The sequence below is a fragment of the Rhineura floridana genome, chromosome 4 (assembly GCF_030035675.1).
Source record: "Rhineura floridana isolate rRhiFlo1 chromosome 4, rRhiFlo1.hap2, whole genome shotgun sequence".
Classification (NCBI taxonomy): Eukaryota; Metazoa; Chordata; class Lepidosauria; order Squamata; family Rhineuridae; genus Rhineura; species Rhineura floridana.
In genome coordinates this window covers 52,981,692-52,998,088 of record NC_084483.1, presented here as the reverse complement: position 1 = coordinate 52,998,088, position 16,397 = coordinate 52,981,692, and the positions used below count along the sequence as shown (strand labels likewise).

Sequence of the window (16,397 nt, the reverse complement as noted above, 5' to 3'; positions counted from 1 at the left end):
TTTTTAAGAGTGTGTGTGATGTCCCTGTATATAGATATTACTGTAAATATGATAAGTGCAGGTTAATTAAAGTATATATGGCAAGTGGACTGAGCGAGAGGGGGGAGTACATGGGCTAGAATGCTGTAGAATGCTGTATGATGATTGGCTGAGCGTCTGAAGGTATAAATGAGAGGATGACAGTTGAGAGAGGGTTGGTTGTTGGGGGTTGGAGTTGGATTGTATTAGGCTGGTATTGAGGCAGATTATATATGACTAGAAACATAAAGAGTAACACAATATATGAAACCATACACTGGTTAAATATACCTTAAGTAATCTTGTTATATCCTGGTGTGTTTATAAATAAATATTTTCTTGGTTTACCAAAAGCCTGATCCTTGGCTGGGGCTTTCACAGACCAGAAGGGTGGGCAGGGTATTTACCAAGGTGGAGAAACAGTATCAAATGGTGGTAGCAGTGAACAGATAGTGTAACACCATCAAGTATCCAGAGCAACCCAGGTCTGTATGCTTTATAGACACAAAGATACAGGGGGGTTGTGGCCTGCAAGTGCACCCAGACACAAAGTAACAATAAGCAGAAGGAGAGTAAGGCAAAGTCTCAAGGCAATATTGTGAAATAGGGAGTGGCTGGTGGTGCTGCGTAGCAGTGGGATCTTGCGAGATCTGTGCTAGAGCCGGTGAGAGAACAAATAAAAACCAGGATCCTGACTGGTGGGACCTGACATGTGGTAGCAGCAGGAGGGATCCTGACAGGGTGCCTAAGCATAACTTCAAAATATATGCAAAATTGGAATCAGGCACATCTAAAGGTAGTGAATTCCAGTCTGGGAGACCACTAATGGCACTGCAATTTCTGACATGGCCTCTTCTCTCCTGGCAGGGCCACAGCTAGCAAAACAGTTGGAGCTGGAAGTAGACTCAGCTGACAGAGCTGGATCCAGGAGTATCCCGAGTGTAACCCCAACCAGGACAGCAGTATAGCAGTCTTTCTGCATATGGATCTTCTCTCTGCTTGTCTGAAGTTGCTGGCCAAACCAGTGTGCTCAGCAGAGAGCACTGAAAGGACCATGCTACATCAGGCTACGATTGTATTGCCAACAGGTACTCATGCTGCTGTCAGGACAAAAGAACACCTCCATGAAAAAGACTAATAATTGGATGTTAGAACAAATCAAATCAGATCACTAAAAGCTAAAGTGATGAAACTGAAGCTATACTTTGGACACATAATGAGAAGACATGGTTCACTAGAAAAGACAATAATGCTGGGAAAAACAGAAAGGAGTAGAAAAAGGAAAGGCAAAAAAGAGATGGATTGATAGGATAAAGCCACAGACTTGAACTTACAAGATCTGAACAGGGTGGTTTATAACATGCTATTGGAGGTTGCTGATTCATAGAGTCACCGTAAGTCAAAATCAACTTGAAGGCACAGAACAGCTCAAATTAGTGGGAGTCTAAAAAACCAAGCTGGTAACATGCGGCCATGCCAATGTTGATGTGGTCCCTTAAATATTTGAGACCTTCTTCTTGGCGATCGCTCGTGACCGAGTAAGATTGTCTTCCAAAACAAAGTCCTTAACAAAGGATCCGTCTGAATCTGTATCCACCACCGATGTACCATGACACACCACGAACAACACACAATCTTCACAGAAAAAGGCTTTGATCCAATGGCATGGGTACCACAATTGGAAGTCCTTTATCTGCTGCAGCCTTCATCCGCCTTCACAGCCGTTGTAACATACACATTGTTATCCTCCACCTGTTCTGCCATTGAGGACGTTCTTGGACCGTTCGTCTGGGTCCTCTCCCTTGACCTTACCACCATGGGTGACCCTGCTGGGAGTACATGACTCCCAACAGCATTGCTCATAGGGTTCATTGGAACACGCAAGAAGGGGCCTGCCCACCCCACTATAGCACTGATAGCTTCCCAAACACACACACTGCTTCCTATTACAAAAACTAGTAGGTTTCCTAGGGATCTGCTGAACCTCACATCTAGTTCAGCCCTTAGCTTTCTGGCTTCAAAAATGAGCTTTCAACACCTGGCCTCGTTGCAATCAACAAGCTATAGGATTTGCTGAAATGATTCAATATATTAAAGTTGCTGTTAGTACTTGATCCTGGTAAAACAGTGTCACCCAAGTGTGGATTATTATTTCTAATGGTCCACCACAGCTTCCTCTGCTTTCTGGGTCCTGAATTTACTGTGTTTATAACTCAATACAGTGAAATTTTACTTGCACTTTTATGGTCAAAGCTGCAAACCCTGAAGAATGGTGGTCCAGGTAAGACTCAAAATGGCTAATCAAACTTAGTTTAAAAAAAAAAATACAGTGTTTCTTTTGGGAAGTGTATCAACTCTTAATAATTTACTTTATACATGTAGTAAGATTACTTAAAATGCTTTGTTTTTTCTAAACTATACCACTTACCAAGAGCAAGTTCAGTCACAACACAAAGAACTGATCATGGATTTACCACAGGAAAATGGACATGCTTCATGGACTGTGATTTGTGCTTCAAAAATATTCATAGCAGCTGCAGCCCAGAGTGCTTCCCTACCCCACCCCTTGCCCCAAAGAAAAAGTTTCAGGTAAACGGCTATACAGCTTTGAGTTTATTTAGATGATTGAGCTCTCACACTAGATTTTACAAGCTGGTGAACACTGGCAAATTATTTCTCCCACAGTACTATAACCACACATTCCCAAGACAGTATAAATATATGCTTGAACATTAATACACACCACCATTTTATCAATTACATAACAAATTATCACGTATCCAAATATTAAGTTACGCAGCTCAAAAGGCATACGAAATATTACAGTGTGTCTGCCAGATTCATGGCAGAAACTGAAGGAAAAACAAAACCAAGTCACTTCTAGCAAAGCAATAGTTGGTAAACAACTTTCAATAAGTACAATAAAAGAAATTACACTATCTTCAAAAAATTTATGATTAAGAATTTTCAGCTACAATAAAGCATTTCTACATTAAAAAATTATTTACCAAAGTAAAGGGCATATTCTATACTTCCTGCACAAGACAAAAGGCAACATTTTTACTAGAAATATTAGTCCCCTCCCATCCTTTTACAGGCCCTCTGTTGTAAGTTGCACATTAAGTGCCAATATTTATTTAACTGTAAGGCTTTTTGTCTGGAGACAAGACTTGTGTGCTTCTGTACAGAATGAAGGATTATTTTCTATGAGTTACCAGAGAAAATATGTGGATGAAGAGGGTTAATCAACAAAGGTTTAGGGCACCAGAAGTGATTTAAGTCAGTAAATCGTGTGCAAATCCTGATACTTGTTCTATTGTGATTGTGAGAGACAAAACATTGTGAATAGGCAGATTATTGTACAAAGCCCTATTCACAAAAATAGAAGACAGACAGGAATAGGGCAAAGGTCCAGATAGCTGTCATTACTATGAACTATACTGTGGTATTCAGAAGTAATGTGCTGGGCTTTTGGCACCTAATCTCTATCCATGTCATGGGAGATTTTGATTACTGGGACTTCAATGACAAGAAAAACTGAAATACATGATTAAGGATAGTTTAATGATACAAATTACTAATAAGACATTTTAAAAGGCCATGTACAGTTCTTATTCTAAAAAAGATCATCATCTAAACAAAGTTGCTCTGCCAACACTGTGGCCTACTCTTATAGAAATTTAGTAGCCTAGTTTAAGACATACATGTAGTTTTTCATATAACCTGCCAATTCTAGTTTTAGATTTCTACTTTCCTAAGCAACAACATAGGCAGCTTGGTTTTTACTGAATGCAACAGTTGTTTCGATGACCATTTGAATCTTTAAAACGTAGGCGCATTTTGGGACGGTATTTCTCCAAATAGAGAAGTTGCTTGCTGTTAAAGGCTCCACGTCGCTTCCTACAAAAAAAATCAAGTATTGAACATATTAATTATGAGTACCCAAAATAACACAACCTCATGCTTGACCAAGTACCATCAGTCTAAAATAGAGGGGTTCCGTTTCTGTACCAGTCATTTAGTCTATTTCTCAACTTGCCAAAAGTGTACAGGTATGTGTAAGATTCTGTTTGCTATATTTATGTTAACTTTCCCCTTTTTAAATTGTTTGCTATACTGTTTGTTTTTTACTAATTAATTGTAAGCTACCCAGAGAACTCTGTTATGGAGGGACATACAAATGTCCAAGGCACAACCTGCAGTTCCACTTCCACAGCAGCTACAGACTTGATCATTTCTTCTTGTCTTCTTTTGTACAATCCACTGTTAAGTTCCCCTGTCACTGATCACTCCCCAGGCTGGCAGACACGTACAAGGCAGCTGCTTAATACTTACTGTCTTATGAACTGCACTGCATCCTCATACTTCATTCCACATTCAATGAGTGCAAGGGCAACTAATACAGGTGCTCTGGGTGGAAAGAGAACAATTAAGTTATAAAGAGTGCTTTCCAATATTACTGTGTGGTTAGTCATTCTCTCACTTTGTGGGCCCAAAAAACTGTTTCATAACAAACTGAACACTTACACTATTGTTTACAAGGAATCTTACAGGCCTCATTTTAGCAATTCAAATTGTGACAGACTGGATCAGAAAATGTTTTCCAGATCTTAGCTAAGATTTTAGTTTTTTGTGGTGCAAAGAAATCAGAAGCCGAGTACAGACGTGCGGACTTACTATTGGGATTATTTCCCACGAACAGATTATACATTTGTTCTACTCATGCTCCAACTTTTTACACCCTTTTGTCCCAGGTCAGACTTGCTAGTACCACTGCAGTTTGGCAGATGAGTCAGAGCAGATGCCCTTTTTGAGTTCTGCTTACCTTCCAAGACCAGCAACACAGTGTACAGCAATGCAACAACCAGGCTCTTCACGAAATTTAACTTTTAGGAGGTTCAGCCAATCATCAACAATCTGGATAGATGGTGGTGCTCCATCATCAAAGGGCCAGTCCTGGAATGTATAAAGTGAATAGTTTCTTCTATCATATCAACTTCTACATGTCCTATAACAGTACTTCTCAATTTGTGCGCTTACAATTAGCAGATGAGATAGCAACATTGCTGCCTTTGATATCTTCCCTCATTTCAATACATCCGTAAAAAATATTTCAGCCACAACACATACCACACCCTGCATTTCTGCAAAAAAATGTATTTTCTACTACACATGCATTCATCCATACCCTGGAAGTTACTTTGAAAAGTGAATAGTAAGTAGTTAAAAAAAAAAATCCTATGGCTAATGTAATGTCAAGATCTTTTGAATAAGCCACTCACCAAAACCTGAATGCCTTCTTTCTCTACTGGAGCAGTATCATAAGTGGCTTCACATACTCTTACTACTGTAGTAACTCCATACTTCTTAAGTTCCTAAGGAGAAAAAGAAATATATCTTAACGAAATTAACTGTGTTGACGTTTATTGCTAGACTACTGCAATATGGAAACAATTTTAAGTGCAGAGGTTGTTCATCAGATATACAATTACTGCCTTTCACCTCTCGAAAGAACACTACTCACAACCTGAACTTCCTACCAGAAGAGCACTTAAAGTGGGTAGGACTTAACAACTGTTTAATGCTTTCAAGAGTGTGAAGTGCTCCACTTGCATTAGGTAGATGCAATCCTTACTACAACCCTGTAAATTAAGTTAGCTCCACCCACTCCCATCTAAAAGACTGGGGATGATACTGAGGGTGAGACTGTGGAGCATACTTATGACCATCTAGAGTTCATGTCAGAGGAGAAATTTGAACCAACGACTTTGATTTATACCTCTGTCTCTTAGCCACTATGCTGTATCAGCTCAGAGCCCCACCCACATTTAGCATGATACAAGTGCACCACACTAAGTAAAATTACAGCTTGGGGCTGCCCTTGAGAGTCTTTGCCTGCATCATTAACTATATTCTGCTGTCCCACTTCTAAACCTCTAGTCTGCATATATACAATAGCACAACTCTGCAGTCATCACAAGCAAAAGCCTAAATGCAGTTTGAGGAATTTTTGAACATCCAACTACTATTCAAAAAGGAAATCTGTCCTGGGAATAACTGAAGGGTGCCAACAACAGAATATACTTGATGCAGAAAAAGCATTGAAGTCTAAACCAACTCTTAACAGACCACCAAGCTTGTAGTCAACTCAATGGCCAGAGGCAAATTTTAGTAATACATCATTACCGTGAAATAAATTTCATTAATGCCACTACTGAGCATTACAAAAATGATAAATAAGCCTCCCAGTCAAGAGTCCTTACCTCTATGAACTTGTTTAAGGTTGCATTGGTTGGATTGTGAGTGATAAGGAATCTCATATTCTTGTAAGTGATTTCCACAGGAGCTGGGCGGTTCATTCGGGCCATGTTAATTTAGTCAAAATGTCCAACAAGACCAATACTATTTTAAAAAATACCTAGCAGAATTGATGGGGAGAAATCAAAGTCTACTTCACTAAAAGCCACTTGAATTTTCCAGTGCTGACAAGTATGAAGTTGGGAGCAATAGGAAATGAAATGGACCTCCTAAACAAGAAGCAGCAATTCTTCAATCCAGTAATACTGAGGCAAAAAGAGAAGCAGTGCACCGAGGTTACCCCATCCAGGTCTGAACTCCTTTGTAAAATGCTCTGCCAATTTCAACTCAACACTCTTATTCTGGTAACCGCTCTTAAGGGGGCTTCTTGGTAGAGCAATAATCAATTTCTACAGTTCACTTGTCTGCATAGAGGCCGTGCTGTGCCTGGCAGTAATCCCCACTGCCCTTCAGAAACTCCATAAATGTGTGACCAAGAACACCACAGAACTGCTGCAAAGACAAAAAAGAGAAAGTACGTTTGTCAGTGATTGGACAGGTACCTTTCCAAATAGCTTATTTTTAGGTAAGCAAGGTTACAAAGAGGAGCCACCAATATTTAGAATTCATTTCTTCTAAAATAAGAGAACCTGTCTTGCAGCCCTGCAATCCCTCAGGTGAATTTAAAAATACCACTCAGGAAGACTGACAGCTCTCATACTGCCTCCCAACAGGTGACAGAAGTTTTCCTTCCAATTTTACAGCTACAAAACACCCACATATCACAAGGCCTCTAGAATGGTGCCATGTTCCATGTTTAGTCCAACATTTATATATTACACCACTTCCAAAGAGCTTGGGGCAACATATATTGGGCCCTAAGATTTATTAAGCCCATAAAATAAGGTTATGGTCACCAACTGAACCTCATGGCTGGACAGAGATCTAAACTCTGCTCTCTCTAATCCCAGTCAAACAGTACATTATATTGACTACTGAAGACAAGAACTATCCCTTAACTTCCTAGCTCCTGCGTGTGGGAGATGACAGCTGCTCTATAGCATCTGTCTTATTTCTAGAGTAGGGAGAAGAGAGAAGGAATGGCACAGGTAAGTGAAACAGAGGGTGGTTGACCATCCTGTGAAATATTATTTGCAAGATTGGCATTACAAGTTTAAAACAGGCAAATAGAACCTGATATTCAACCCACTTTTGTAAGTGAAACAAGCATTAAAGTTGACTAAAACCAATTCAGAAAACAGTTATTAAAATGAAGTGTTTAAAAACAGACAAAATCCCAATGAACTCAATTTACTTAGCTTGTGAATAAGGAGAAGATATATCAAGAATTTGCATGCTGAAGAATAATACATACTTAACATTGCGGAAAGCACTAGAAGGCACACCTGCTGATGAGACCTCTCTTTACTAGGTACTGGAAAGTATGGATAACTTGCCCAGTTCTTGAGCACAGAAAACATCCTGCCTGTGGTTCTTAAGGGATTACCAAAATATTGGTTTGTACTTGTGTTTAATCTTTTCTCTAAGAAGCCATCAGTAAGAATTTTAGAGTAATTGTAAGAACACTGTTCATGATGCAATTATCATTCATGGGGCTTCACAGACAGTGGAAGTTGAGCCATTAAATGGCAAGTCCCAAGAAGCCTCCTGGTTCAGGGTAAGGGAAGCAGTTTTACTGAAGCAATGTCATTTAATGGTAGAACAAAATCTGTTCTGCAACAAGTACAATTAAGTGCAAAGGTTGCAACCAAAGAACTCCAAGTAAACAAGTTTTCCCACTAGAGCATAAACACACTGACCCAAATGAGATGATCAGTCACGGATTGCAAGTTAGTATCAAACTGTGGAGAGAATGACACATGATGCATGTTCAGTAGTGGGTCAAACATTTTTGTAAAGAATGCTATATAAATGAGGTGTGCTCCAAGGCATAATTGGTTTTATGGAAGCTTAACAGCTGGATAAAATTAAGGATGTTTCATCAACACATGCACCTAAAGATTTATATAGATACTTTGCAAACTCAGTTTAAAGACAAGGAGTTTGGCAAATGGCAAAATAGCACAGCTGAACTGTAAGAATGGAGTTACAGGCTGGTTATGGGGAGGGGCTTATTCAGCAAAAGCCTGGATACATGCCCGCTGCCTGCTGTTCATATTATATTAAAAATGATTAATCACATGTAAACTGGATCCTGTAGATAGAAGGAAGGAGTATAGCAAGCAGGGAGGGTGTCTGAAGTTGAAATTGTAAAATGAGGATCAATTAGGGGCTGCAGATCCAAGAGTTAAGGGGAAAAGAACCAGAAGGGCCATGTTTCAGGCTACACAGGGCTAGGAACGATTTTTACTGAGAAAAAAAAAACCATGGAAAAGCTTTAATTCATACATTCAAACACAGCAACATTTTCAATAGCATGGTTGAGGAGTCTCTGCACAATCAGAGCCAGTGTGGTAATGGAAAGAGGACTTGAGACCAAGACGACCTCTATTAAAATCTACACTTGGCTAAAAAAAAAAGCAAAAGCTCACCGGATGACTTTTAAGTTAACCAATAAACTCCAAGCCCAACATACCTCACAAGATTGTTATGAGGACAAAGGGGGTTTGTATTACTCTTCCCCCTTACTACTGTTAACTCTGCCCCAGCTAAAGTCATGAATCCAAATAATTCAGCAAGCAGAGAACAGCTTCCTTAACCTGGTTCCTTCCAGTTGTTGGACTATAACATCCCTGGACATGCTGGCTAGGGCTGATGAGAGTTATAGTCCAACGTCTGCAGGGCACCAGACTGGGGAAGAATGCTTTAGAAGTTACAATCTGAAAATGAAACAAATTCAGCATGTGATGAAATCTGCTATTTTACAGAAGATTTATAAAAGACACCAATCCCTTCCATTTCTTTTCAGTAGTAAACTGTCCTGCTCTATCTAGGTACCATATCAACTCTGAACCAAGAGGACATCTTATTTGAAAGAGAACAAGAAAGCAGGGCCACAGGGACTTCAGAGATAGGATTTAATATGAGCCAACACAAAAATATCTATCTGCTCCCAAACAGTTGCACCCACAGATGCTCTTAAAGATTACTCTTTTTGAAGCCAAGACAGCTTGGTTGTCATGGTTATAGTAGAAAACACACCAGAGCAGTGTTGAGTTCTCAACAGTATGTCAACTTAATTTTGGTAACTCAAGAATGTTGTTTTCATATATCATGGAACACTGTGGATTGCAAGTATAACCTGTGACATCACACTTCAAGATATACCAAATCTTTGGGATATTTCTATTGCAGAAGAAGAAATAATCTGCAAATGAACTGCTTGCCATCTACCCACCGTTCAAGCCACATTCTTGACTCTAGAATGTATATATAGCAAAGACATCACCTTCAAATCCTTTATGACTTATCAGAGCAGGTAACAGGAATCCAAACTTTCCCCAAAGAATACAGAGTTCACCAACCATGTTGATAGGTTAGTCTAAGAGATCAAACTTTGCCTTCTTTAGTAATGCTATCTACAATTCATTCTTTACAGAGCAAAATGTATAAGCTTTGAAGTATTGTGTGCCTGCAAACGTTATGTAGTGATATGAATGTGGATCTAGAACTAGTACAGTGTGCTTCTGAGACTTAATTTGACTATCTTGCTACTTATTTTTCCAAGGAACAAACTGACTCAGATAAGACATCTCTGCTTCTTGGAATTGCAGCAACTGTGAAACTACAAAAGTTGCTGCCCTTGTCTATTAAGAAATGTTCGGAGAACTGGCATTCTCTCCCTCTCCCCCAAAATGTCCATTAGGCTATAATGTTTAGAATAATCAAACTGATCAAAGACTTAGGCTGTAATCCACTACATATCTACTCAGAAGTAAGCTCCACTGGGTTTAATGGGACTTACTCCCAGGTAAGTGTGTACTGGACTGCAGACTTCATGAACTAAAAAGGTGCTCTCTAATCAGAGAGCAATTAAAAAAAAGTAGTACTTGTTAGAACTTCAGCTAGCAAGCACCATCTTAAGAGACACTCCCCTCTTCTCACATATAAGGAGGGAATGGCTCCAAGATGCCTGTTAGAAGATATGCACGAATGCATTTTTTAAAATGTGTGCCTCTTGCTTTACAATTTTATTGACTGCATGTGTTAGTCACCTCATTACAGAGGTTCTGTAGGCAATGGACAGTTCCACTGTATAAAGAATTGAATCCATACAACAAAAATCACATAATACTGAACACAAATAAGAAGCAAAAATCTACAGTTGGATTGAGAGAGCTCGTGGGCAGAGTTCTGCCCACTGAAGAATGGGGGAAAGACATTTTTGCCAATTCCCCCACCTCCCAAATATGCTCTTGAGGATGGGAGGATCCTCTGGACCAGTATGGGAGGCAGCACAGAAAGCAACTCCTTGTAGCCAATGTTGTCCTGTTCACTGGTGCCTTAGATTCAGCAGAAACTCCTGCCCCTTAAATGCAAGGATGAGGAAGGAATTTTTTGCTGATTCCCCCTTCCTTCTGCAGTCCCTGTCCCCCACCCAATATGCACCTGGGGGGGGGAGCCTTCCAGAGCAGCATGGATGGTGTGGATGGCTGCAGAAGAGAAAGGGAAAAAATAGTTAAAATCTCTTCCTTCCGCCTTCTGGTCACAGAAACATCTGCTGTATCAAAGAGCCTTCCATTCACTCAGACAGTATTAGAGACAACCCATTACTTTTATATAAAAGAACTCCTTTAAGTATGCAGTCAAGATAAAATAAGAGGGCAGCACATAAGCCTAACAGAACTTTTAAAACAATTAAACAGACTACTGCAATAGAAGGCAGAGAAAGTGTTAAGAGGAAAGTGAAGGTCATGGAACTATGGAAGAAATCTGACCACAGCACCGCTGGAAATTTTGCCTATCTGTCCTATACTTTGAGATTGCAAATCACACGTTTTAAATTTAAAACAACTTTGTTTTTTGCACAGGATGCTGTCTTTTCGAAACAAGTTAGAGGACTCTCTACATGCTAAACCTGGTACCTCTTCTATGCTTGCATAATGGGGATGTAAAGGCATGGGATGGTATTCAATTAAACAGTTCTGCTATGGCAAGGACTTTTAATTGTGCAATGGAACTTCCCTCTCCTCTCCCCATGCACCCTGTAAATCTACTCTGGAGGGATGGGGAACCCACAGAAAAGATTTTAGGGGTTACATGGAGAAGTTCCATTGGATAGCTAAAAATCCTTGCACTAGTGGAACCGTTTAGTTGAGACACTGCTCATGGAAAACACACCCTAGCTGTATGTTAATAGTGGAGGTATCTGACAATCGTATTATTAACAAGGACTACTACTATTACCCACTGTGTTATCAAAGCAGAGGGATATTATTACTATTATTATTATTTATTACATTTTATTGATACCCCGCCTTTTGGCCAAAGGCCCTCAAGGCGGCTTATAAAGAAAAATAAACACAGGTGTGTGTTATAAACACCAGGAAGATTAACTGGCACATTTCAAACCTGCCTACTTTGCATGCTATTTTGCCTACTCCAAGCAGAACTAAGTGTTCAAGTGATACTGTAACAGGGCATCCATTTTTTAAAAGTCCACTCCAAGTCACACTGAAAACTAAAGTTGCCATTTCTTTTTAGAGAAATGGCAACTGTGGGCTTTGCATAGGTTTTGAAATTTCTGCAAAGAGTTCCAAAATCTTCTAGTCTTCCACACTATGGGCTGGTTTCAGCTAAGTCCCATTCACAGCAGATGTACTGAAATTAATGAACCTAAGTTAGTCATGTCTAATAACTTCAATGACTGTACTCTGAGTAAGGCTAGCACTGAATACCACCCTAAATATTATATGCATTTCTTGAGTACAGCTATAGTCCCATTTCCTCCCCATATTCTGCTCTAGCAATCACACAAGCATAAGGACAAGGAAGGGACTGTAGAAGCATGACATGGCTGACAATGCCATTAGTAACTGCCCAGAACAGCAGGAAGAAACCATGATTAGAATTCTAGCCCTGAGAGTTGCAAAGAAGTGGCTTGATGAGAAATGTGTGGGAAGGAGCAAGAAGTAGACACAGGAAGAGAAAGTGACAAATGACAAGAAGGAGGAAGAACATAAGGAACTTCTGAGGAGGTGGAAGCTCTGGAATGGAGATGGGGCAGGAGCCTGAATCACAGTAAGCAGGCATGATAGCAATTTCATGATGCATGAATAACTGCCTCCTCCAGTTAAAAATGTAGGCTACAACAAAAGACTAGTAGAAATTCTTCCAGTCTTCAAGGATATTTTATATTTAAACTGTTCAGTGTGTTTGTACAAGTTCTCAGTTGTTTTGTTATCAGATTCCGATTTCTGATGACAAAATGGATCTGGGATTGTTTCTGATGGACTCTGTTCTGCTAAAAAGAGATCTCATCACTGTCCTTTCCCCTGTGAGGGTTGCAGTACAAGTCTATAGCTTTTACAACATTCTTGAAACTTGAAATAGTTGTATACAGTCTCAGAAGCAAATGGGATGCCAGCAGTTAGACACAGGATGTAGACCTGTCAACAATTATTCTAAACTTTTCTTGTTCATTGGCTTGGAAGATTAGTTTGAAAAATATGAAAGCCAACCATTTCCCAAGTGTGAAGGAATGAACCTGACAGGGAGGGAGGGCCCTTTAAAAGATCTGGAAAAACGAAGACTGGAAGAGTCCTGCTTGAATTACAGCACACCATGGCCTCTTATAAAGAAACTAGGATATTCAGAAAAACAGTAAATAAAATCCTATGGCTCGGCCAAAAGATTGGCTGCTTTGTTAGCTCAAAACCTATAAACCTCTTCACCTTACTTGCTACTTAATACGCTTCTCACATGACATACAAGCACGTGCTTCCTCAGTCCAAATGAGAGGGTCTCCCTACCACAGGAGAAAAAGCAGTCATTTACAAGGCAGACTTGAGGAGGCCAGCTCCAGGCTGTCGGGTCTCATCCCACCACCACCCCCTATTCGTCTGGAGACATCTCTTAAAAAAAAAAAGTGAAGTGCTTGGTCCAAGCTCGCTAAATATTGTTAGCCCTTCTTGCGGTTCTCCCACCCCCTTCCAGCATGTGGCTGCAGCGCGAGTCGCTATCCCTTCAACGGGAGCAGCGTGGTCGTCATCTGCATGCAGACAGCAGTGAGCCGAAAACGCCACGCCGACCCAGCCCGCCAGATGTCCACTCCACTCCCCCCCCCCGCGGAGTGAGTCACACTCGGAAGTGCAAGAGCTCTCAAGCTCCCTGCGACGCGTGTCCGACGAGCAGGCAGGCCAAAACCCAAACAGCGGTCGGGATATGTCTCAACTTGTTCCCCCACTCCACCCCCACCCCGACCGGTGGCGAGAAACGCCCCCGCTTCCTTTCCTGAAGTCCCGTCTAAAGCGGGTGGGGGAAGAGACTAACAGCCCGAGTTTCTCAGCGAAGTGCGCCTGAGCCGATTGATTGCAAGGGCTCACGCTGCGTCGCATCTATCCGAGGCAGCGAAAGGTGCCAAGGACGGGGCGGCCTTTTTACCCAGCCGCCGTCACCCAGGCCAGAGTTGGCTGCAGGAGCCGGGGGGAAGAAGACAAAGGGGAGAGACTAAAGAAAAGCCCAAGAACTGCCCCCTCCTTCCCAACTATTTATTCCAAAAGCTTTTCACACGGAGTAGAGGGCGGTGAGAACGAGAGGGAGCCGACTTGAAATTCGCCTTAGTTACAAGGGCGGTGGCGATTTAAGCAGGACCCATTAGCGGGCTCCGGCCTGATCCAAGGTGGATCGTCCACAGCAGCATTGCCACCATGCAAATAGACGGCAAAAGACAAAAAGACCCCACAACCTATGTCCGAGTTAAAGGCGGGTTTAACTCCGGGACTGGAAAGGTTAAAAGTTGAAGATTGCCACATTGTACAACAGTACATTGTTCTCAGCACTCTCGGGCCGCAGCCAACAGCCCCCAAGAGTCGAGCATTGATTAGTGAAGCAGGGCACGTGGCGTGCGCTTTAGTCGTGTATTAGTGCGAGACCCCAAATGCTGTATGGAGTAGGGAGAAGAGAGGAAATGGATAGCGCTTGTAACCAGCCATCCCTACACCCAGTACAAGCATCAAGACCGGCACTTGCTACTGTTGCTTCTCTTCCCGCCCAGCCTCCTCCTCTTCTCGGTACAGCTTCTCCCCATCCGTGCGGCTCCCACCCTTGTTCTCTCCAGACAGACAGTGCCGAAGGCATCGTCGCCGTCTCCTCCCGCCCAGACAGACGCTCCTGTGCCGCTCCCTTATTCTCCTTCCTTCCTTGTCACCTCCCGCATCTCTAAGCCCCGGCTACGGCCGGCAGCTGCTGGTGCTTTTGCCACATGTGAAAAGGAGCCGAGAGAGAGAGAAGGAGCGACGGCTACTAATCCACCTTCTCGGAAAACGAAGGCTTTGTGCGCCGCCGTCTCTCAGAAGCCCAGAGTACAGCACTTCAGTTAGGGAGTCCACGTGCCCGCCCGCCCTAAGGAAACACAGCTGCTGCGGCCCAAGGAACAAAGAAACAAACACAGAGAGGACATCTTTAAGGCAGAAAGAAAAAAATGATGAAAAAGAAGCGGGGTGGAGGAGTCGAGTGGTGCCCGCCCGTTACTCACAGGAATATGGTTACTCATTGAAGACTGTAGCCTGATCATACAGCCTGGGTACTGAGGGCGCCACCGCCGAGGGCAGGAGGAGCTGAGCCGGAGGGAAGTGGAGTCGGCCGCAGAGGTGGTGCCGAAGCAGGGCGGTGGTGATGGACCATACAGCGCGCGGAGGAACCGGAGAGAGAGGGCGAGAGACCAAGGCGAGAGTGCGCGGAGCAGAAGGAGGAGCTCTCGCTGCTGCGGCTGCTGGCGATGTTGCTAACGCGGCACTGACGGCAGAAAGGAAAAGAGACTGGAGGTGGGAGGAGCTCGAGGAGGGGCTTCAGCAGTGCCTCTGTCCGTTCGTTCGTTCGTCCGTTCGCTCGCTCGCTCGCGCAAGGCAAGTAGAGAGACGCGGGGGGCGGGCGAAGATGTCTTAAGCACCGCCTCTCACTCTCCACCGCGCAGTCATGCGACACCCCACCCCCTACCCGGTCTCTTCAAAGATCGGACGTCTCCTCGCGTCACAAACGCCTTTTGCCAAATAGCGTCAGCGTCCGGCCAATCGAAGCCCTCGGAAGGACTCGCGCTAACATGACCAGGAGTGTGGGGGTGATGGGCGGGGATGGAGTGGAAGGATGACAGTTTTAGAGAGAAGGGCGGGGCAAAGGAGAGATGTTAGAGGTAGAGGGAGCCGGTGAAAACCGGTTAGGTAGGAAGTCGGTGAACGACCGTTGGCCGGGCAGGGGTAAAGGCGAGGCAAACGTCTACTCCGATTGGTCGTCTTCTGGTGTCGCGAGCCTCCTGCGCTCGTCGGCTTTGAAAGGCGAAAGTCAGAATTCTTCTGTTAATGGCATGTACAGTAGGGCCCCGTTTACCGGCGCTTCACATTCCGGCGTTCCACTAATGCAGCGGCTTTCAATTAGGGGAAATTTCCCGTTTTAAAGCCACTTTTGCGGCATTTTTGCATGACGCACCCCATTATATTCAATGGGTTCGGCTTTACGACGATTTCCGCTTTACGGTGGCAGTCCAGAACGGAACCTGCTGTATAAGCGGGGCCCGCCTGTATCAGGGATGCCTTTGATTGCATTGAGTCGGTTCCAAAAGAGGAGCCGGGTTAGCCTGTTGTAGCGAAGCCCCACACAAGCCATACCTGCACAGAAATCAGTAGCACTGTATCAGCACCTTACAGACTTAATTGATGTAAGCCACACTGGGAGCTTTTTTTGGCTGAAGAGTGGGGTACAAATACAATAAATAAAAGAAATAATGTATTGACACATAAAGCTTCCGTGTAGTAATACTGCCTGTCTGCCGCGCTAGTTCCGTGAAGTGAGATCCTGGGCAGTACATTGATTGGTTTCCATTACATATGGTTAAGTCCACTTGCCTTCCATGGTAACAAATCCCACAAGCAGCCTCCTGTTAGTCAGCTACAAAAGGCTCGCGCATA

General features: G+C 42.8%; 2 protein-coding genes across 2 annotated transcripts; both read right to left on the bottom strand.

Moving 5' to 3' along the window:
* Positions 1–2,618: 2,618 nt before the first annotated feature.
* Positions 2,619–6,391, bottom strand: PTP4A1 (protein tyrosine phosphatase 4A1). Its single transcript, XM_061623050.1, has 5 exons — positions 6,282–6,391; positions 5,301–5,393; positions 4,844–4,974; positions 4,354–4,428; positions 2,619–3,918 (listed from the first exon to the last, which is right to left on the bottom strand). The coding sequence occupies exons 1-5, from the start codon at positions 6,384–6,386 to the stop codon at positions 3,801–3,803; spliced, it is 522 nt and encodes a 173-aa protein (XP_061479034.1). The 5' UTR covers positions 6,387–6,391; the 3' UTR covers positions 2,619–3,800.
* A 333-nt stretch (positions 6,392–6,724) lies between these two features.
* LOC133383071 (uncharacterized) lies at positions 6,725–15,513 on the bottom strand. Its single transcript, XM_061623051.1, has 2 exons — positions 14,972–15,513; positions 6,725–6,828 (listed from the first exon to the last, which is right to left on the bottom strand). Exons 1-2 carry the CDS (start codon positions 15,008–15,010, stop codon positions 6,733–6,735), a joined length of 135 nt encoding a protein of 44 aa, XP_061479035.1. The 5' UTR covers positions 15,011–15,513; the 3' UTR covers positions 6,725–6,732.
* Between the last annotated feature and the right edge of the window lie 884 nt (positions 15,514–16,397).